This window comes from Lactuca saligna, chromosome 7 (assembly GCF_052625555.1).
Source record: "Lactuca saligna cultivar CGN05327 chromosome 7, ASM5262555v1, whole genome shotgun sequence".
NCBI lineage: Eukaryota > Viridiplantae > Streptophyta > Magnoliopsida > Asterales > Asteraceae > Lactuca > Lactuca saligna.
In genome coordinates, this window is record NC_136423.1 from 150,205,121 (window position 1) to 150,229,590 (window position 24,470).

At 34.0% G+C, this 24,470-nt stretch overlaps 1 protein-coding gene across 1 annotated transcript; it reads left to right on the forward strand.

The window, feature by feature from the left end:
* The first annotated feature begins 18,873 nt into the window (after nucleotides 1-18,873).
* LOC145006360 (beta-galactosidase 3-like) lies at nucleotides 18,874-23,890 on the forward strand. The gene is made up of 18 exons (XM_078965446.1): nucleotides 18,874-19,080; nucleotides 19,164-19,259; nucleotides 19,383-19,495; nucleotides 19,594-19,660; nucleotides 19,884-19,976; nucleotides 20,086-20,229; nucleotides 20,433-20,524; nucleotides 20,782-20,887; nucleotides 20,972-21,059; nucleotides 21,279-21,397; nucleotides 21,595-21,759; nucleotides 21,824-22,002; nucleotides 22,138-22,241; nucleotides 22,345-22,454; nucleotides 22,539-22,649; nucleotides 22,764-22,877; nucleotides 23,114-23,316; nucleotides 23,465-23,890. The coding sequence occupies exons 1-18, from the start codon at nucleotides 18,910-18,912 to the stop codon at nucleotides 23,574-23,576; spliced, it is 2,187 nt and encodes a 728-aa protein (XP_078821572.1). The 5' UTR covers nucleotides 18,874-18,909; the 3' UTR covers nucleotides 23,577-23,890.
* Nucleotides 23,891-24,470: the final 580 nt, after the last annotated feature.

The window sequence follows — 24,470 nt, forward strand, 5'->3', positions numbered from 1 at the left end:
ATTCACATAACGAGCCCCGCCTAACATACAAACAGGCCATGCGTAAAAATTCAATGCAAGAGTCACAAAGACAGCTAACATTCTACATAGTATAGTGAGAAGACTTACCTCATAAGCGAATTCAATAACTAACAGGCTCACACCTTCAAAAAGTGGATGCTAAACACCTCTTAATCGATCATACAAGGTAACCTCTTAATCTAGCTTCTAGGACAAGACATTTTGACTAAAAGTCAATCCATGTCAAAAGTCAATGGTCAACGTCAATTATAGCTGCCTTCCACATCGTGGCAAACAAATGGCCATGTTATGGTCATTCATCCCAATCCTGATCAAACTCCGCTTACCAAGCCGTGATAGACATGCTGCCACACTGTGGCAGATAACAAACAAAAATAGTCGCAACCAAAACAGTCTCCACGCCATGGCAAGGAAGTTGTAACATCATGGAAACTGTACAGGGACACCTTAATGGATTAAGCTCTTAACTCCAAATTCTAAGAGCTCTAAAGCTCATATCTGAATCTTTACAAAGCTTTGACGGATAAAATTTCCAACTTTATCCAATAGGACATCTCAATAAGACAATATCTCAACTCCATGGCTCTTAATGAGTGTACCAAAGGCATAAGCACTAAAATGATTCATGCAAGACCACTTTCCAACCAACACCATGGTCTAAAAGCCAAAATATACACCTAAAGGCTCTGGATTATACTCAAACTCCGAGTATAAGACGATTGGGACTAGAAAGCTTATAAAATACTTAGAATGAAATCTAGAGAAACAAGGAGCAAGGTTGAGACTTTATACCTCCATAAGGTCTGAAATGAGATAAAGACGTTGGATCTAAGCTGGAACCAAGGTAATAAACCACATAATAAGCTTCTCATTCCTTCAAGCTTCACAAAAAGGCGTCACACACTAAAAACATACACACTAAGACAAGTTTTGGGATGGGGACCGGTTTCAGAGGACGGAGGCTGCCAAATGAGGCAGACCTAGGGGTTAGTGCCCTTAAATTGGGTACAACCCTGAAAATCTAGGGTTTGCACCAAAATGGATGCCACACTGTAGGAAACAGGCTGCCACGTCGTGGTAGAACGTCGCTCCGTATTTTTAATTAGACAAAATGCCATGTAGTGGGGCCTCATCCACCACGTAGTGGACCACCCAAAACCTTCTGTAACATCCCAAAATCCATGATATTTTTTTTCTTTTTATAAAACATTTCCACAAAACCATAGGATATAAACCACTATTTTCAAATCAAATCCATAGAATTAGAGTATCAAAACCTCTCAAAACATAAATAAGTAGGAGGATGTGTACGATCATGCCTTTGCCTTGACCCGATCATCTGATGTACCTGAAAAAATTGAAACCACCAACTGTAACTCAAAGATTAGTGAGTTACCCCAAAATTACCCTCGGGTCTACGGTCATCGGACTGGTTTATTTCTGCCCACAATAATTGGACTAGATTGTCCTGACCCACAGTCATCAGACTAGATTGCCTCAGGTTTGTTGGCTTATAGCATAGAGAAATAAAGCCTCAACCTAACCGCACTATGTTGACATATGCAACAGATACTCAATAACCAAAAGATACAGGTAATAATATAGATTTACCAATCTAACAGATAACTATAGCATAGCAACATCCTATACACAAGGATATACATACATACATATATATATATATATATATATATATATATATATATATATATATATATAACACAAAGGAATGGGCCGATATTGGTGCCTTCAACCCACGAGTACAATGAAAATACTCACCTTTTAGTGTAGTAGATAACAATAATGATCCTGATCTGATAACCAGCTCTACATGTCACCTATACAACAAAAAGGGACCAAGTCTCAATCTACAGATCAAAATACTTAATTTGAAATAAAGTAAAACTTGGTCAAAGTCAACAGTCAACAGTCAAAAAGTCAACGGTAACTCCAGCCGACTTATGTTAATCGTAGCAACTCTACGCCTAACATAGAGCTTAAGGTGGCAAAAATGGGTGACATCAAGGCTACGCCCAACATAGACTCCTAATGACTAACTTAATTATTAAGTCCTTAAAACATACAACCAGCTCTTCTTATTTTCATATCTATACCATATGAATGTCCAAATGGATAAATTCTTCGACTTTATCCATTTTCATGGTCACAAATAGTAAATAATCAAAACCTAGGTCCATAAAGTTGTTTATTTCTCATGAACACATGCATGGATGGATGATAGTGACCAAGCTCCATTTTTTATGACTTAATCACCCTAAAAATGTATGGAAATGGTGCTCCAAAGGTCTAGAGTAGCTCATAATCATAAAAATCATGGTTATGGGGACAAAAACATGAAAATCTTAGGCATAAATAGATCTAACACAAAACAACATCAAGGTGGAAACTTTATACCTTATGGAGATGGATGAGTGGATGTCAATTCCAGATCTACACTGATTTGAGCTCCTAAGTGGTTCAACAAATACTCTTCTTATCATTCCAAGAGCTCAAAACTCACAAATGGAAGTTAAGGTTTCAAGGAGGTAGTTTGGGAGGGTGGAGGCTAAGAATGGAATGGGCTTTAAGGGGTAGAGCCTTTAAATAGGGCTCATAATCCCAAGAATTAGAGTTTTAGTTCTAGGTTGCTACGCCCTGTGTAGCATAATCTACATCACACGTAGATTATTTAAAACTCGTGTCCAATATTCCTCCTACACCCAGCGTAGGGGGCTATCATATGCCCAATGTCGGGTAGGATCTTTGTGTATATATAGTAGGGACTTCTTATGCAGCTGATAGAGGAGAGTGGGTTGGTGATTACCCTAGGGCAAGCCTAGGAAGAGTGTAGAAGGGGATCAATAATAGTAGTAGTAGAAGGGACTTGGTGGAGTCGAGGCAGTTCTTGACGAAAGTACGGATATATGTGGAAGGTAGTATGTGCCTGTACTACTGAAAGCAGATGATCCGTACTCGAATCAAGGAAGGTTGAGATAAAGTCAGGGAGCTAGTAGTGTTTGTGATTCCTCGAGACTGTGATAGTATTCTGATGTTCATTTTGATGTTTTATTTTCAGAATGATGGTTCTATGTCCTAGGCCAGCAGTTGGCAGTTCAGGTGAGGGATCAAGCTCAGGCTCTGGGTCTGAGCAGTTGGATGAGCAAACCAGGGAGTTTATCTTCACGGAGATTACGTGCAAATCCTGGCGTGGTTACATGTATGTATCTTCTCCATTATCTCATATTTACTTCTGATTATTGATTATGTTTATGTGTTTTGTATAGGATCGTTCTTAGTGAACGGTATATCAGCTATGGTATTGTTTGACTCGGGAGCTTCCCGATCGTTTGTATCGCTCGCACTTAGCAAGCGATCCAGTAGAGCTCCGGGGGAGCTGGATTGCCCACTTGATGTAGAGATAGCAGATGATAGGATTTTCAGAGTTACAAGGGTTCACAAGGGATGTACACTGCGGTTATTTGATGAGTAGTTCTCGGTAGATTGGGTTCCCATTCCCCTGCGAGGCAATAAGGTTATAGTGGGTATGGATTGGTTGAGCTCCAATGGAGCAATGATTGATTGCGAGCTTCAGTTTGGGAGGGTTGGCACTCCTAGTGGGGGAAACTTAGTGATCCAGACCGAGAGGCCACAACGCGGACCGATTCTCTGTTCAACGGCGAGAGTAAGGTGCTACTTTCACCATGACTGCTAGATGATTTGGTAAGGCATTGGTTGAGGAGGCAAGAGACCCGGGTTCGATCCTCCTCCACTACAATGTTTTTTAAAGGTGGGTTATACCTGATCCCACATCGACTGGGAAGCATAACTAAGCATTCCTTATGAGGGGTGTGTATACCATCCCTAACCCAACGCGTTTTAAAGTCGTGAGTGCAGCAGACCCCATAAGAACTTTGCATTTAAGCGTGCCCAGGCGAGAGCAATTCAGGGATGGGTGACCCCCTGGGAAATTTTCGTGTCGGGAGCCCAAAGCAGACAATATTGTGATACGTGCCAGAGGGGGATGTTACAGATGGTATCAGAGTTGGGGCACGGGTCGATGTGTTTAATTGTGATGCCGAACCCCATAATGGGGGGGGGTGAAGGTGGGTTTCACCTGATCCCACATCGGCAGGGAAGGAGAACTAAGCATTCCTTATAAGGGGTGTGGATACCTTCCCTAACACAACGCGTTTCAAATCCGTGAGGTCAACATATCCCATAATAACTCTGGAGTTAAGTGTACTCAGACGAGAACAATCTAGGAATGGGTAACCCCCTGGGAATTTTCGCGCTGAGAGCCCAAAGTGGACAATATTGTGATACGTGCTAGAGGGGGATGTTACACTTACTTACTTCTGCATTAGTATGAATCTCTACTAACATCGTTGGTTGCCTCATGCATGCAAATTGTACACAATATAAGATCAAATAGATTGTTGAATAAATGATTCTACCGTAAGCTCACAACCAAACAAGGAATAGGTAATAAGGCTAAATCAATTATTCTAAGGCTATATAACCCTAACCATGTACAATTTCTAAAACACACACTTAACAATTAGCATTGTTAATCTAGATTCTAGGTAACACGTAACAACAACTCCCTTGGCTATAAGGCATCCCAGATTACAGACATTTCTATCCTACATATCTTGAAGGGATCATTAGTCCTATTCAAGCATGCAACTCACATAATAACATACTAAAATATAACATTTATGTATGTGTATTTTGGGAATTACTTACTTGAGCTTGGCTAATTCCACATATCATACCCCTTTACTTGTAATAATCTTTTTAGAAAACTTGTTTTCTTAAAAAAAGATTTATCAATTCCGCAGTTTGAATTCAGACATACTCGAGAGTGTGCTCGAATCCCTTAAACCAAGGCTATGATACCAACTTGTAACGTCCGAAACTACTAGTAAAAATTTTAATTTTCGAAACACCAAAATCGATACAACCAATCGCTTTCAAAATAAACCAAAGTATAAAGTATTCTAAAAAATGAGAGTGAATCAACTAAATAGTGCAGAAAGAACTTTAGGGGATGTTGTGCGATGATGTCGGGCCCTTTTCATTGAAATCGGAATTACCTAAAACATTTAAACCACAAAACCATAAGCACAAAGCTTAGTGAGTTCCGTAAAAATACCACATAACCATATGGGCCCCGCCCATTCAATCCAAATGGACCCCGACTATCTTACATAACGGGCCCCTCCTAATTCACATAACGGGACACACCTAACATATAAATAGGACTTGGCCAATAATTTAGTGCAAGAGTCACAAAGACAACTAGAATTCTACATAGTATAGTGAATAGACTCGTCTCATAAGTTTAATAAATAGCTAATGTGCTCACACCATCGAAAAGTGGATGCTACACACCTCCTAATGGATCATACATGGCAAACCCTTAATTTACCTTCTCAGACTAGCCATTTTACTAAAAGTCAACCCAGGTCAAAAGTCAATGGTCAAGGTTAATTCCAGTTGCCTTCCACATTGTGGCTAACAAATGGCCACGTCTTGGTCATTCATCCTAATCCCGATCAAACTCCACTTACCATGCGATGTCAGGCATGGTGCGACGTTGTGGCAGAAAACAGACAAAATAGTCGCGACCAAACCAGTTTCCACGTCGTGGAAAGTAAGTTGCCATATCGTGGAAACTATACATGGTCAACTTAATGGATTAAGCTCTTAACTCCAAATCCCAAGAGCTCCAAAGCTCAGATCTGAAACTCTACAAAGCGTTGATGGATAAAGTTTCCAACTTTATCTAATAGGACATCCCAATAAGATAAGATCTCAAATCCAACGATCTTAATGAGTGTACCAAAGGCATAATCACCAAAATGATTCATGCAACACCAGTTTCCAACCAACACCATGGTCTAGAAGCCAAAATATGCACTTAAAGGATATGGAGTATACTTAAACTCCAAGGACAAGAAGATTGGAATAAAAAAGCTCACAAAATACCGTGAAAGAAATCTTAAGAAACAAAGAGCAAGGTTGAGACCTTATACCTCCACAATGTCTGAAATAAGAGGAATATGTTGGATCTAAGCTGGAACCAAGCTAATAAACCACATGATGAGCTTCTTCTTCTTTCAAGCTAAACAAAAAGGCTTCACACACTTATTAAGCTCGATTTTGGGGTGGGGAACAATTTCAAAGGATGGAGGCTACCAAATGAGACACTCTTGGGAGTTAGTGCCCTTAAATAGGGTACAACCCCAAAAATCTAGGGTTTGCACCAAAATGGCCGCCACACCTTGGCAAATAGGCTACCATGCCGTGGCAAAACGTAGCTCAACATTTTGAATTGGACAACTGAATGTTAACCACTGTCTGAAAGCTGCTAAAAACAATTATTACGTAGTTTCATAACCATCATTAACCACCAGCCAGGGTATCTGTCACTTAGACCCAGCTACCAGGGACACAACCCAGCTACCAGGGACACGACCCCCAGACCCCTGTGGTTCAAGGGTTTCGCCCATAAATAAAGATGTACTTTAAATCTAAATAAATTCAAACTAATATTATTCTTGTAGAAGAATACTTATCATTTTATCCGTTAAAAAATTCATCCCATTACACTTAAATATAATTGATGATTCAAATCACCAACACGAAATTAAAATGATTTGTATTCTTCTTTACTAATAGCATATAGTCCTATCACCCACTAATCAATTTTAGTCCAACCGACACTTCTAAAGAAATTCCATTTTCTCGTAAAGAAAAGAGAAATCGTTGCCAAAAGACCAAGAAACAAAAACACAAAGAAAAAGCATCCTATGAATATACCCCATGACTTTCCTTTTGTTAACAGTTGTCACGACTTTATTAATATGACTATCATTAAAAATTTGTAATTAAATATAATTTAGTGTAAGGTGGAATTATGTGGAGTTGGTAGAAAAATCAACTAATTTACATACCCAAGAAAATCTTGGGTGAACCATTTTCATGTTTAATTGTTTGCGGGTTAGTTACCCAATTAAAATAAAGATATTGACTTATACGTAATATCTAAGATTTCTCTTTGTTTTAATATTTTTTTTTGTCTTATTTACATGATTTATCTAGAAGTTTGAAACCACGTGGTCAATTATAGTTTTTGTCATTTCGTTGGTCAATTTGAGTATATTTTAACAACACGAGAACAATAATCTTATAATCTTATCCTTGATGTATTGAACTGGATTTCATGTGTAAAATTGTTCAATTCAGATCCACTTTATGCTTTTCGGTAGTGGTCATTTGACTTTTACACAAGTATAACCCCAGAAGCGAACGATTTTCTTCTAAATTTTTTTTTTTTTTTTTTTAAATTATTTCATTTTTTTTTTTTTTCAATTGTCACACTTTCATTCAATTTGCTAAATGTAATTTTATAATTATTTTGAATTAATTTTTTTTCTACATAACATTTTATAAGTTTTTCTATTTTATTAAATTTCATATAATATTCTAATATAATAAGTGCAATAAATGTAATAATAAACGTACTTTTTAATTTCAAAGTTTTCAAAATTAAAACTCATTAGTTTATTTTATTTATTTAAATTATTTGTTTAAATTTAAAAGATAAAAAACATTTTCATTATAATAAATTATTTTTTTTCTTATAAATTTAAAATTCTTAAATATTTTAATCTTTATATTTAATTTTTTTTTTAAAATTAAATCATGTAAGAAAAAAAGTTAAATATAAGGATTAAAATATTTGAGATTTTTGAATTTATAAGAAAATAAGAAAAATAATGATTTATTATAATGAAAATGTTTTTTATCTTTTAAATATAAACAAACAATTTAAATAAAGAAAATAAACTAATGAACTTTATTAGTGAAATTAATAGTCATTTATTATTACATTTATTGCACTTATTACATTAAAATATTATGTGCAATTTAATAAAATAAAAAAAAAATTCATAAAATGATATGTGGAAAAAAAAATTAATTCAAAATAACCATAAAATGACATTTGACAAATTGAACTAGAGTGTGACAAGTGGCAAAAAAAACCTTCATTTATTAGAGAGGATGTTAATGAAAATTAGTTTTTAATTTCTAATACGATAATTTCATATATATTTCTATTAAAAATTAAAATATTATATTTGTCCAACTTAATTTTTAAATATCATATTAACTTTTTATAAAATTTTAAAATATCTTATATGCCATTTTTAAACATACACACACACACACATATATATATATATATATATATATATATATATATATATATATATATATATATATATATATATATATTAAACATCGATATATCAATGATAACATCTAAAATATTATCGATCTACAATATAGCAATATTCAACACTGACATATCTTTCACTAGCGAGTAGATGATAATGCTATTAGAGTACAAATAGTCGTCATTTATGAAACTTATCAAAGGTATACTCATTATCTATATCGTACTTTTCTAGTAGCCTTTGCTTGCATCGTTCAACATACCCATCAGACTTGGTTTTAATATTGTAGACCTAACAATAATCGATACTATGCTTGCCAACGATGAAGGGAGATAAGATTCTCATGCATAGCATCCTGCCAAATAAGATTAGAAAAGCCTATTTGTAGGACTCATGTTATGATAAACGATGTATATTGGTAGAAAGTAGGAAATTTATGTTGAATAAAAGAATATGGAAACTTCGAGAGCTTAGTTCTCTTACGAGTACAAGTAGACTTACGAGGTGGTGGAGGATCCGGAGTTCCAACATGTGTGTAAACACTCAGGCGTATACAAAGCACGAGTTGTGATTGTTGAACGACACAAATAGTATTGGGGATGTATGGTCAGTTCTGGGAATGAGACAGCCTGATCAACCATGTCTATCCCAGAAGTGATTAGCGTATACCCGGGAATGGTTGTGGTGTTGCGACTAAAAACTTACCAACTCTATTTACAAAGAAACATTGAGAATATAAGACAAACATTAAAATACTATAGGAGTATTTTGTAATACTATAACCAACTTGTGTGAAAACTAAAGACCCTTATTAGTAGGTCTATAATGATTGAGTGCATACGTTAAGGTTATATATAATTAAAGATATTATAGACTCAGGTTTATACATTTAAAATGACTACTTGCACATGCCCATAGGATTTTTCTATAATTTATGGTGATTTTTACAAAATTATCTATCATTGTAGCTACGAATTCGGACTAGTCTGTGAATATGGACATATTCACACAAGTTAGAGACATCTAAAAATCATAATTTTTTTTGAATGAACTAGACACATTTTCTAAACCCTTAGAGTTTACGGATCTAAATTTTGACCTCTAGGGATTTTTCTATAAATTTTCCAATAGCAGGAACATAAAAAGTTAAAAACTATAAAATAGTTAACAATCATATTTACATCTTGTAACTTGCTGAGCAAGGTGTGTAGTATTATTTGAATACATGTTGCTGATTGTACTTATTGTTTACCTTAGATTAAAGATATAAATCATATACAAAGAAGTACTACTACTACAAATAATTATAATAAATTATAATAAGTATGGTTGAGTCTATTATACACCACAAACAATTAAACTAAACTATAACAGGTATAGTTAGGTTGCATATACAATACAAACATTTTGATAAACTATAATAGGTATAGTTTATGTTTCATTTACATTTCGAACTCAGTACAAAAGATTTTCATTAAAGGGGTACATTACAAAGTACTGAGTTTCATTTCATATAAATGGGGTACGAATACAGAGTACCGGGTTTATACAAAAGGGGTACATTACAAAGTATCGGGTTTTCATTTCATATACATCGGGTACGACTATAAAGTATTGGGTTTATACAAAAGGGGTACATTACAAAGTACCGGGTTTTCATTTCATATAAATGGGGTACGAATACAAAGTACCGAGTTTATACAAAAGTGGTACATTACAAACTACTGGGTTTTCATATAAATGGGGTACAAATACAAAGTACCGAGGTTACACAAAATGGTTTTTGTGATATTAAAACTACAATTTATCTAGAATTTGTTAGTTTCCGACTATAATCGCTAAGTGCATATGTTAGAATTATATAAGAATTTAGTTGCGATCGATTTAGAATTGATGGGCCCGCCTTACTTCCTGTTCCTTGTTTAGTTGTGGACCTAGGGTGGACCCATTATATTTGACGGTTTATTTAACTTAAATTTTATATAACTTATATACACTGAGTGATTATAGAGCGGATCTATGGTCTTTCTAGGGAACATTATTGCATAACATAAGAGCTTTCACTACACAATTTATAAAGAAAATATTGGATTTTTTGGAATCATATTCATTCACTTTTACAAGGAAAATGACATCTTTATCAAATAAAACTCTTATGAACTCACCAACTGAATTGTTGACACTTTTTTAAAACTACTTGTATTCTCAGGAAATCAGTAAGACAGGAAATCAACGGCTTTTGAGGATGGGACGCTAAGGCGTTAAACATTTCATTTTTGTCAATATAATGTAATTGATTTGAAACATGTAAACTCATATTATGGTGTAACTTTTTCAATTATATTTATGTTGGTTGTTTGTACTTTGAGCACTATTATACTCGTTGTTGTGATACTATACATGAAGTCCTCCACCCCCGGACGTTTCCGCCACCCTTGGTTTAGGGGTGTGACAGCTAGCTCATGTTCATATTCGACTGATCTATTAGATATCTCAAAATCTTGTGGTCCATGTAAATGATACAATCCACCTCATACAAATAATGATGCCAAATTTTGATGGCAGAAACCACAACCCCTAGCTCTAAATCATGGATAAGATATTTGTCTCATGATGCTTCAGCTACCTTGAAGCATAAGCAATCGCATGACCCCTCTACATAAGCACTACACCCAACCTTGTGATCGAAGCATCATAATAAACCACAAAATCCGTCATGCCCTCGAGTAGAGCAAAAATCGGAGCCTTGCACAACTTCTGCCTCAAAGTTTCAAATGTCGCCTTTTGCTCAGGCCCCTAACGAAAAGGGATAGTCTTCTTCATCAGTTTGGTCAACGGAACTGTGATCCTGAAGAAGTTCTCGATAAACCTCTGATAATACCCTGCTAACCCAAGGAACCTCCAAATCTTAGATGGAGACCTCGGAACCTCCCACTACATAACGACCTCGATCTTGACCGGATCGACCAAAATATCCTTCTAAATTCACAAGGTGCCCCAAAAACTACACCTCGTGCAACCAGAACTCACACTTGGAGAATTTGACATAAGGCCTCTCCCTCCTCAGAGTCTCCAGAACCTTTCGCAAATGATCCTCATGTTTCTCCTTGGTCTTAGAATAAACCATAATATTGTCAATACATATAATGACAGACCAATTTGGCATCGGTCTACACACGCAGTTTATAAGATCCATGAACATGGCCAGATCATTGGTGAGTCTGAAAGGCATCACCACGAACCTGTAATGACCATAACGAGTCCTGAAAGCATTCTCCTGCATGTCTTCCTCTCTAACCTTCATCTGGTGATATCCTGATCATAGATTTATCTTGAAAAACTAAAATACGTTCTGTAGCTGATCGAACAAATCATCAATCATCGAGTCTATTGGGTTTTCTTTTTCATTTGATATAAAATATTGCTTTTAAAAATTTTGAGATGTTTATTATTTTTTTTGTCTAACCGACAAACTTGTGGCTATATATGGTCAAGTTGGTAACAATATCCAACCATAATGGTTATTTTTATGATTTTCTCTTGAATCTACCCTAAAATTTCGAATCAGGTGATCCACAATAGAAAACCTATATTAAGAACATCTGCATCGCAATCTTGCAATTCCATTGGAAATGCCAAATACGCCCAAAATGAGTCCACATCATCTGATATCATTCACAGATTGCAAGCTTTGCAAGTAACTTAGTAGATGTATTATATATATTGTAAAGACCCAAAATTTAGGACCAAAAATTTCTTTTAATAAATCATTACTTAAAGTAAAGTCATCATTCCAAAACATAATATGAGTATAAGTTTTCAAAACACATATTCATTATCAGAGTAAACATTCCCATGCTGTCTAATCTATGGTGTGTGTGTCATACGATCACCCCGAGCTCTTCCCTCTGCTACCGGAAGTACCTGAAACCAAAACTGAAAACCGTAAGCACGAAGCTTAGTGAGTTCCCTACCCTACCGCATACCACGCATAACCACATACTGCATATACTGGGCCACGCCTACTATCTTGGGCCTCGCCCCTACCTCGGGCCTCGCCCGCTACAACGGCCCCGCCGCTCTCGACACCCTGGCTTCGAGCCCCGCTCATGTACATATCTGTTTTACTTAGGCCTCGCCCGTCAACAAATGATAACACATAAACATTTCACAACACATAACTAACACATACAACTGGTTCTGTCCTAAGGCCTTGCCTATCCTGGGCCTCGCCCATGTCCTGCTACTGATGAGTCATAGGACCCCATCCACGCTCCTAATGGTAGTGAGGTACGGGCCTAGCCCACTCTCACTCCTGTTCTAGTTTGGGCCTCGCCCCTATTTGCTACTAATGAGGTATGGAACCCCATCCACACTCTGCTATTGGTGAGATACGGGACCTCGCCCACACTTACCTCCTTACCAGGCAGATACATGTATCACACAGACAACAAGTATAACTATCATATAAACAATTCCTTGGGCAACCGCCCGCTATTACTGGACCTCGTCCTGAAAATAATACTAGCATACTGTGCCTAGGGCTAACCCCCGGGTCTTCTACTCATAACTACATGGGCCGATATTGTGGCCTTAGACCCATTCACACAAAGGGAAACTCACCTGCACTGGCTGAACTTGCGGATGATCTCACTAGTTGCTGCCCGACAACTCACGGAACTCCTACTCCCCTTGCTTCCCAAACTACCAATATCAATGCAACACTGAGTTTAACTGACCCCCGAAAGACAACCAAGTCCACCCTGGTCCAAGGTCAAAGTCCTGGTCAAAGTCAACCTTCCAGGTCAACCCTACTCGCCGAGTCACCCTACTGACTCGTCAAGTTCATAATGTTCGGATTCCTTCCATTCGCGACTCGACGAGTCTACCGATTTCTGAGTCTAGACCTGTCCAACTCACTGAGTCTCCACCCGACTCACTGATTCGAGTCTCAACTCGAAGGGTTTGGGGTTTTGTGACCTGACTCGCCGAGTCCAGGAACAGACTCGCCGAGTAAAAGGCAATCTTCATACGACTCTACGAGTTATTCATCCCACTCGTCGAGTTTCTCCACAACTTCATGCTACTCGCCGAGTCCACTCAAAGGACTCGCCGAGTCCCTTCGGATCTCCTTACATGCAGAGGACATTTGAGTCATGCATGAACTCCAAACTGTAGATCCACCCTTCCCAAGCCTTTTCCCCACGTAAAGTTGCAAACTTTACGTGTAGAGAAGGAGATCTAGGAAAAATATGCTATAAACTAGGGCTTAAGGCAAAAAGGCTCCATGATCCACTCAAGGGCTGATACTTTATGGAATTCTAGACCAAAATAAGCATGGATCTGAGGTAGCAACCTCAGATCTGAACCTCTAGCTCAAAGGTTACTCTTAAGCCAAGAATGCCCAAAACACACACAAAAATCTAGGTGCAAATGAGGGGAGATAGTAGCTTGTTACCTCCAAGATGAACACCACTGAAGTAGATCTCGGATCTACACCTCCTTCTTGAAGCAACCTACTTGCCCTTCAAGTTCCTTTCCCCAAAGTTCCTTCCTCCAAACTTTAACTCTCAAAATGATGGAAGCTCTCACGAATTCAAGGGTGCACTGGCTCTCTAGGATGATATGGGGGCTGAGGGAGGGACATAACACCCTTTAAATAGGATACAACTCCCGGGATTAGGGTTTTCCTCGTTCAGACCAGACTCGCCGAGTCACCTTGGCCGACTCGCCGAGTCGGTCGCTTACTCCTCGACCCGGATCCCGCTCGGACTCGCCGAGTCCCTCCTTGGACTCGCCGAGTCTACCCTTAAATTAGGGCTTTTCTTTCCTTTCTTGGCCTTCGAAACTTTGGGTGTTACATATATTATAAAATAATGTTTTAATATATATATATATATATATATATATATATATATATATATATATATATATATATATATATATATATATATATATAAATTGTTGATGTGTAAGTGGGGCTATTTTTAAAAGAGTATTATTATCATACATACTTATAAAACGAACATTTTTTCTTGAATCTCATGCATTTGAAACCCCCCCTTTTAACTTCCTTTCACCACATTCATTTGAAACTTCCATGACTTTTCAATTTTTTTACAATAATATTATAAATAATTTAAATATGTTCTATAAACAAGAAAGAGTGTTTTATTACAATGTGATCATCCCACATCGATGGTGAGAGTAAACAAGAGAATGTTTCATCTTCTATAAATAGGAAATGTTGTGAAATGTTTCAAAGGGATCAAACCATATGAACTTCCTTATGCCTACCTTTGTAGGATTTTGAAGGTATTATTTGGTGAGATTGTCTATATTGGCAAGTGTCCAGTTAACTTTTAGAATTCCAAAAATGGTTTTGAACCGAATTTTTTCAGGTTTAAACAGTGTTTCAGTTTTAAAAAAAATTATGTAGTTGAGTATATTGAGTTAAACCAGAGCTGGATCATTTTGGAATGATAAAGTAATCATTTTCCTTTCACAACAAACATTTGAAACTCTCATGATTTTTCAAATTATTTATAATAATATTATAAATAAGTTATATAATTTTATATAAATATAAAAAAGCATGTATCTAAACCTAAAATTATAACTGTTTGAAAAATCACTTTGATTCAAAAGCATGAAATATATACAAACTGGGTTTCACTAGAAAAAAAAATATGTAGTTTGGTATATTTAGTTGAATCGGTCCGAGTTTGATCTATTTGGACCATAAAAGAAGCATTTTCCTTTCACTACATACATTTGAAACTCCCATGATTTTTCAAATTATTTCCAATGATATTTTAAAAAGGTTACATAATGTTATATAGATATAAAAAAACATCTACCTAAATATAAAATTATAATTGTTTGAAAATTCAATTTGATCAAAAGCACAAAATATATACGCAAATTATATTTTATAAATGAATACTTTTTATAATGAACTTTTGAATCTTGAAAATACATAAAAACAAATTTTCTATATTAAGTACCTAACTGAATTTATGATTTTAGAATTGAACAGAAAGTTATTCAATAAAAACTTACTTTTTTGGATAGTAACTTACGAGATTATAGCAAAATGAAACTATTGAACAATAAAGAAACGGTAAACAAGAGAAATGAAATGATATACTAAATAAGTTGAATAATGTTTTATAAACAAGACAACGTATTTTATTACAATGTCTTCATCCCACATCGATGGTGAAAGTAAACAAGAGAACGTTTCCTCTTTTATAAATAGGAAAGGTTGTGAAATATTTCAAAGGGACCAAACCATGAGAACTTCCTTATGCATACCTTTTTAGGATGTTGAGGGTATTCTTTTGTGAGATTGTCTTTATTGGCAACTGTCCATTTAAGTTTTAGAATCCCGAAAATGGTTTTGAACAAGATTTTTTTAGGTTCAAACAAAGTTTCAGTTGAAAACCCGTTATGTAGTTTGATATATTGAGTTGAATCGGTCTGAGTTTGATCAATTTGGACCGATAAAGGAAGCATTTTCTTTTCAGCACATACATTTGAAACTCCCATGATTTTTCAAATTGTTTCTAATAATATTATAAATAAGTTACCTAAACATAAAATTATAATTGTTGGAAAAATAAATTTGATTCAAGAACACAAAATATATACAAACCGGGTTTCAATAGAAAAAACGTTATGTAGTTTGGTATATTAAGCTGAATCGGTTCGAGTTTGATCAATTTGGACCGATAAATAAAGCATTTTCCTTTCACCACATACATTTGAAACTCTCATGATTATTCAAATTGTTTATAATAATATTATAAGTTACATAATGTTATATAAATATAAAAAAATCTACCTAAACATAAAATTATAATTGTTTGAAAAATGACTTTGATTCAAAAGCACGGAATTTATATACTCGATTATATTTTATAAATGAATTCATTTTATAATGACATTTTGAATCATGAAAATACATATAAACAAACATTCTATATTAAGTACCTAACTGAAAATATGATTTTAGGATTTAACAAAAAGTTATTCAATAAAAACTTAATTTTTTTATAGCAGCTTACGAGATTATTGAAAAATGAAACTATTGAACAACAAATTTTCTGGATAACGTTTTATTTTTATTATTTAATATTTTATTTAACAAAATGAAATTATTGGAACATAAAGAAACGAGTTTAATTAAAATGTCTTCATCCCACATTGATCGTGAGAGTAAACAAGAGAATGTATTTTTCTCTATAAATACTATTTCAAATGGACTAAGCCATGAGATCTTCCTTGCATATAACTTTGTAGGGCGTTGAGTGTATTCTTTGGTAAGATTGTTTTTGTCGACAAGTGACCAATTAAATTTCAGAATTTCGAAAATGATTTTGGACCATATTTTTTAGATTTGGATCGAGTTTAATAAGGATCCGAATGTCTTCTAGCTGAGTTAAGCAAACTTGCTTCCATTGGAGACCGAGTTTAAGTAACATGTCGAATATTTGGTTGTGTTAGTCAAGTTTTACAACCCTGTATGTAATACAATTTAAAGTTTTAACCATATAAAAGACGTTACTATTATCATATGTTCTACATAATTATGGTAATATTTATGATACAAAACATTTTTTTTACTATTTAAGATAAAAAGTTGTCTCTATTATCATATGTTGTACATAATGACAAAATTTAAGATAGATAAAAATATGTTTCTATTATCGTATTTTCTACATAATGAAAATATTTAATATAAACGTTTTAATTTAATACGAAATTATTATTTAATAGATAACAATAACGATTTATTTATTTTAATTTTTTTTTTCTATTTTAATCATATAACTTTGTATACGCAAAACAACTTCAAGTTTCAACCTTATCTCTTATAATATAACCTTATCTCTTATAATATAGTTCAACATAATAACAATACTAAAAATTATTTTTTATATTTTTTTATGAAATTATTATATAATTGTTAATAATAATTATTTAGTTATTTTTAATATAAAATATTTTTTTATATCAAAGGCAATGTGCGGGTATTCGATTAGTTACCTGATATTGCAAAACTGATGTGACATAATTAAAAGATAATAAATGATATTAGATTGACATGCTGGATGATAATAAAGTAATCACTCAAAAAAAAAAAAAAAGTAATTTTCACAATATTTAATTTCTTTTTGAGTTTAACGATTTCTCTTTGGTTACGTACGATTTCCAATTCTCTATTGGCAGGGAATATATTTTTATTTTTATTTTTGTAAGACTAAATGGTAAAAGTGATCCATATGATCGTATGGTTTGCCGAAATTATTATCTTTGTACAAATTTTTTAAGAAAATGAACAATGGTTCAAAATATGAATTTTGTTGTAGTCTTTGGTTATTTTTTTTTAAATATTAAAAATGATTGATTTACCTTTTTAATTTTGTTTACTCATTTTTTATTACATAAATTAATAATAAAATACTATCTTGCCGCACCCATTTTTTTCTTACAATACTTTTATTTAAGAGTTAAGAGACCACCACCACCATCAGTCAATATCATCACCGTCATTATCGCCACCACCGACCTACGCTGTCGTCTCCACCATCACCGATCAATGCCGCCGTTGCCATATGATGAACTCAAACACAATTTTTCCATATCTCAAACTAGAGAACTATTAAATTTGTAAATCTCCACCATCTTGCATTTCCTGATTAATACACATACATACAAGGATGGATAAGATGGAGATTTGAACCAAAAGATTCAACACAAATCCTATATTTTTCACATTTAATCTTTGTGTTCATCTCATATCTAACACATGAAGTTCAGAAATCAAGGGAAAGAAATATCATAAATATATAATTGTGAACAACAAGTCTTGATTTTTCTTAAATAGATGAAGAACATACCTACCACACAAGACCTAGATGTAACAAGGTCTCCATAAACCGTTACATGAACACACAAATATGATGAGGTAGAGAGATACATAGATAAAAGAAGCTATGACGAGGGTTGGGGCTAGATTCGGGAAATACGTCAACTAATGGAAGGATGTTGGCTTCCAAGTGTCAGTCACCAAGTTATATCAAACCCTAGGTTCGCTGCCATCTTTAGATCTAGAAAGTCTAAGCTTGGGTTTTTTCAAACCCACAAATGTTATATTCATACAACAAATCATAATATATATATATATATATATATATATATATATATATATATATATATATATATATATATATATATATATGATTTGTCATTTTAAATATTTTTGAAACATTTTTAACCAAAACCACAACAAAATACTTATTTTGGACCAGTAATATTAGTCCAAAACTTTTCGGACAAACCACAAGAACATTTTAGTTGCATACAAAAATAAGTGCTTTAATTGCATACAAAGACTACACACATTTAATTTATGAGTTTTTTTTTTAACATTTTAAATAATGATTTAAAACAACATAGATCTTAAAAAGTATTAAATATGTTGTATTTAAGTACTCATACTTTATATAAAATGAAAAAATATTATAAAAATTACATTACACGATTTAAGATATATATTAATTGAACGCATTTAAAACTATTTCGCATCTTATATAAATATATGAAAAAGCCCTCCATCTTGCTCTAGTTGAAAGAAATGGCAGCTACCTCAGCTTCCAAATGGGTTTCACTACTCATCCTTTCATTTCTGCTATGTATCGACTTCACAAAATGCAGCGTAACCTACGACAAGAAATCTCTCATCATCAATGGCAGAAGAAGAATCCTCATCTCTGGTTCTATACATTATCCAAGAAGCACCCCTGAAGTAATCTCTCTGTTCTTCACATTTCTGACTTCCAATCCCATTCTTTCAACAATTACTCAAATCCAATCCGAACTTTGTTGCAGATGTGGGAAGATCTCATCTTAAAAGCCAAAAATGGAGGACTTGATGTGATCGATACTTATGTTTTCTGGAATGGACATGAACCTTCTCCAGGAAATGTATATATACTCTGTTTTTTCTTTACTTTATTCTTTTTTTCCTTTTTAATAGTTTCCCATTTATTTGATTTGATAACTTTACGTTGATGAATTTGGATTCGGATTTGGATTTGAATTTTGCAGTATAATTTTGAAGGAAGATATGATTTGATTCGGTTTGTGAAACTGGTTCAGAAAGCTGGGATGTATATGCATCTTCGAATTGGACCATTTGTTTGTGCAGAGTGGAATTTTGGGTAACTTTATCAAGATTCAAGAACAAATTTCGTCTTTTTAAAAAAAAAAAAAAAATTGTTTTTAGTGATTTTGATGATGATTTTTAATGTTTTTGAAGAGGTTTTCCTGTTTGGTTGAAGTATGTTCCTGGAATCAGCTTTAGAACTGATAACGAACCTTTCAAGGTGTCTCATTTTTCCTTAAAGTCGAAAATTAATTGCGTTTGTATTATATTATTACATAGATGCTGACATTGTCAGGACAAAACTACATCGTTTATTGGGATGTGTGTGTATGCCTGAAGTGTTTTTAATGCAAAAAGAAAGTAGAAATAAATACTGTTATTTAAAAAAAGAATTAATCACTTGAAAATATGTATATATTTTTTAATCAGAAGTTGTGATGTAGATGGCAATGCAAAAGTTCACCACAAAAATAGTGCAAATGATGAAGTATGAAAAATTGTTCGAGTCACAAGGTGGCCCAATTATTCTCTCTCAGGTAAGTTTCTGATTTCTTGTTTTTATTTATTTATAAAATCGAAGATTCCAATTTGTTTATACAAAAAGGATATAAATATTTTAAAATTGAATTTGGTAATTGTGGACAGATAGAAAATGAATATGGGGCAGAAAGCAAAGCATATGGTGCAGCTGGTCATGCTTACTTGACTTGGGCTGCCAAAATGGCTGTTGGATTGGACACCGGTGTCCCATGGGTCATGTGCAAGCAAGATGATGCCCCCGATTCTATTGTATGTATTTTTTTCAATTTCATCTGGAGTAATGGGGATAAGATTCGTGTCCAGTTTTGGACACGAATCCAATACTAGAATCTAAGAATATGAAATATGGATAGTAGATACATTTGTGTCTGCTAAATCCATTGTGTTTGATTTGACACAACATGTTTTCACTGGTACCGTAGATTTATGTTTTTTTTTGGATTTTATGACAGATAAATACTTGCAATGGGTTTTATTGTGATTATTTCTCTCCAAATAACAAAGAAACAAAACCTACAATGTGGACGGAGGCTTGGAGCGGATGGTAAATCCTACTACTTCTATTCTCGATTATTTGTCATACTCGAACTTGGAAATTTTCGATTCTAAAATTTGATATGAATTTTTTGATTTTTGAGGAGAATTTAAAAACTAAATGAAGTGGTATAATAAGTATTTCAATATAGAAAAAAAAATGGTGTAAAAATGTAGAAGAATAAGGAATAGATATGATTTTGATAACTTTAAAAGTCAATTTCAAATGTAGGATCTTGTCAGTAATTGGAATTTTATTCTTTAAAGGTTCTCGGATTTTGGTGGACCGGTTCCCCATCGACCCGTTCAAGATCTGGCATTTGCAGTTGCCCGATTCATTCAAAAGGGAGGCTCGTTCACGAACTATTACATGGTTAGCATGTTTTTCCATAGACTAAATGGAAACCAAAAATTAAAATTCATTGATAACTTAATCCAATTTTCTTATACTAAATAGTATCACGGAGGAACAAATTTTGGAAGGACAGCCGGAGGCCCGTTCATCACTACCAGCTACGATTATGATGCTCCTATAGATGAATACGGTAATAAAATTATACTGTACAAAGTGTTGTCTGGATAAATAATGTCAAAACATATTTGAGAAAATGATGCCAAATGGAAATGGAAGTTAAAAAGATAAAGGTAACTTTGTCAAAAGTTAGGAGTAAAGGGTGTAAAATGTTCATTTCCATAACTTTATCTATTAAGTCGTTCTTTAAATAGTAAAAATACTAACATATAGCCTTTGTTTGTAAACACAGGTTTGCTAAGGCAACCAAAATATAACCACTTGAAGGAGCTTCATAAAGCTATAAAATTAAGTGAACGAGCTCTCGTTTCAGCTGATCCTACTTTTATTTCCTTAGGAACCTACGAACAGGTTTGTTGTAGAATAAAAACTATTTACAATCTTATTAACTGAAAATACAGAAAAACACTAATTAGCTATATATGTACATATTAAACCATTAGAATCTTTTAACCTTTTAAAAAAAGATATACTAAAATACAAATGTTTTTATGTATTTTACCATAAAACATTTTCACTACTAAAAAATCTCAACATGTTTATATCAGGCACATGTATTTTCTTCAAAAACCGGAGGTTGTGCTGCATTTTTAGCCAATTATCATCTCAATTCATCCACAACAGTCACATTCAGAAACATGCATTACAATCTGCCTCCATGGTCAATCAGCATTCTTCCTGATTGCAAAAATGTAGCTTTCAATACAGCTCAGGTTAGTACAACGAATCATGCATGAGTTACAACTACCTAAAGCTGACTTCTGATCATTTTTTTAGATTGGATCAAAGACATCTCTTGTAAATATGTTGCCAACACATGTGAATAGACTTCCATGGCAAACTTTCAGTGAAGATGTTTCATCTGTTGATATTGGATCAAAGATGATAGTTTCTGGTTTGTTGGATCAGTTGAGTGTAACTAGAGATGCAAGTGATTATCTTTGGTATTCAACCAGGTTAGAAAAATTTATTTTCTTAAACATAATTCTTGTATTAAAACCTGTATATTATGTATTGTGATAAAATCCATTATAGTTGTTGTACATTCTGCATTGTAATTTGTACTTACATTCTCGAACTTGAATTTCTAGTGTTGTGATAAAGCCATGGGAAATACACGGGAATATTGTTCCGACGCTAACAGTGGATTCCCAAGGCCATGCTGTACATGTTTTCATCAATGGCCAGCTATCAGGTACTATACAACTCCGATAGCATTGCCATGTAGATAGAACTCAGATTCAAATTTGTATTGTGAATTTGTTGAATTGTTCGTAATTTGTACGCGAATTTATCAGGATCGGCGTTCGGAAATCCAGAAAATAAGAACGTTAAGTTCACCGGAAACGCTAATCTACACGCCGGAATAAACAAGATCTCGCTGCTAAGTGTCGCCGTTGGGTTACAAGTAAGTTGATTTAACTCCAAATTCATTCTATCTTCTTCGATTGATTTACACGAATCTAAATACGATAACTCTTTGTGATCGAAGAACAACGGGCCACATTTTGAGCTATGGAAGACCGGAGTTTTAGGACCTGTTGTGTTACACGGAGTAGATCGTGGATCGAGGGATATTTCCAGGCAGAAATGGTCATACCAGGTCTATTTCGTTCGATAATTCGTTTCATAATCTCAAAATTCCAACTCCGTCGTGTTTTTCTAGGATCGGTGGAGCTCAATTTCGCCTTTTTGTTATTCCGATTTGGTTTTGCAGGTAGGCCTGAAGGGAGAATCGCAAAATTTAGCGTCGCCGACGGGGGTTTCTTCAGTAGATTGGATTGAATCATCGTTGCTTCAACAAAACCATAGGCCACTTACTTGGTATAAGGTACACTACTTTTTTTTCTATCTTTTTAATTCATAAAATAAATTGCTATTATCAATGAAAAATATAAATATATTGCTATTATAGTTATTATAAATAAAAATATCTGGTTATATTAATTGCAAAATTAATAAGGGTCTATTATTAAAATAGACCAAAAATGTAAGCAATAAATTGTTTTAGTGGAAAGTTTTGGTGTCAGAATTATGCACGAACTGCATTGACTAGTCAACATGCAGGCTTATTTCAATGCGCCAGAAGGGGTTGAGCCTTTAGCTATTGACATGAAGAGAATGGGAAAGGGTCAAGTATGGATCAATGGTCAAAGCATAGGAAGATATTGGACAATTCGTGCAAAAGGGAGTTGTACTGGCTGCAATTATGCTGGTACTTTTCGGCCCGCCAAGTGTCAAACTCGTTGCGGAAAACCAACTCAAAGATGGTAAACTCAACCATTCTCATTTATCAATAAAACATTATGTCCCCACATAACTGTCTAATAGTATTATTGATAGTATTATCTGATAACAGATGTCTCATGTTTAAGTCTTAAATTTATGTATTATTTATTTTTTGTTTTAATTTTGTAGGTACCATGTCCCTAGATCATGGTTAAAGCCAACACAAAATTTGATAGTTGTGTTTGAAGAAATGGGTGGTGATCCATCGACTATTTCTATTATGAGAAGAACGTTAAAGTGAAGATCATATATATACAAGGAAAATAGGTGTTGTGAAGCTCATTGAGAACTCTACGAGAGATGTCAAAAAGTATAGGATACGAATTTTGAGATGTGTATCCCACGTTATATATGATTATTTAAAATTATTGTGGTAAAAGATGTAATTTTTATAAGGTATAAGATTATACAAGATAAAAGTCAAAAGATACCATAAAAAAGTTAATTGTATGGAATGGTTGTTGGAAATGAGTGTTTTGCATAAACCTCATGAACTAAAAGGAGTCGATGTCTAGACTTTTGATATTATAATATGATGATAAAAGTGAAAAACAAGATTCAATTTGGTAGAGCTTAGACATAAATTCAACCTATAGCGTTTAGGATGTTTGGAAATTTTACTTCCGACAATCAATTGATGTAGGGTTAGAAACTTTGAATTTCCATTATGGAGGGACCAATTTGCATCCTTCTAACGATATCAGGACACAAACAAGATTAATGAGGCTTAATCAAAAATTTAGATAAAAGTCATGGTGGTTGTCGAGGCCAATAAAATAAATACCCTAAATATTACACACTAAAATAATGTATAGTGGTAAAGGATGCAATTTATTACTTCTATGATAATCTTTGTGTACAAACACTTGTAAAACTAAAACAAAATAAAATTTGGGGGATTTTGATATTTTAAGATGTTTAAAATAAAATTAGAACTACATTAACATTTAAAAACACAATTCAACAAAAGAAACTTTTGATTTAAAATCAATAAGATAAAGATGGTTAATTTTGGACTTTCATTACTTGAACATTTGGTTAAACAATCATGAGAATACCAAGGTGCAATACTTGTGTTTATAATCTAACTTGGCTATAGCAATTTATAAGCATAACTTGCCTCAACTCTTCTTTT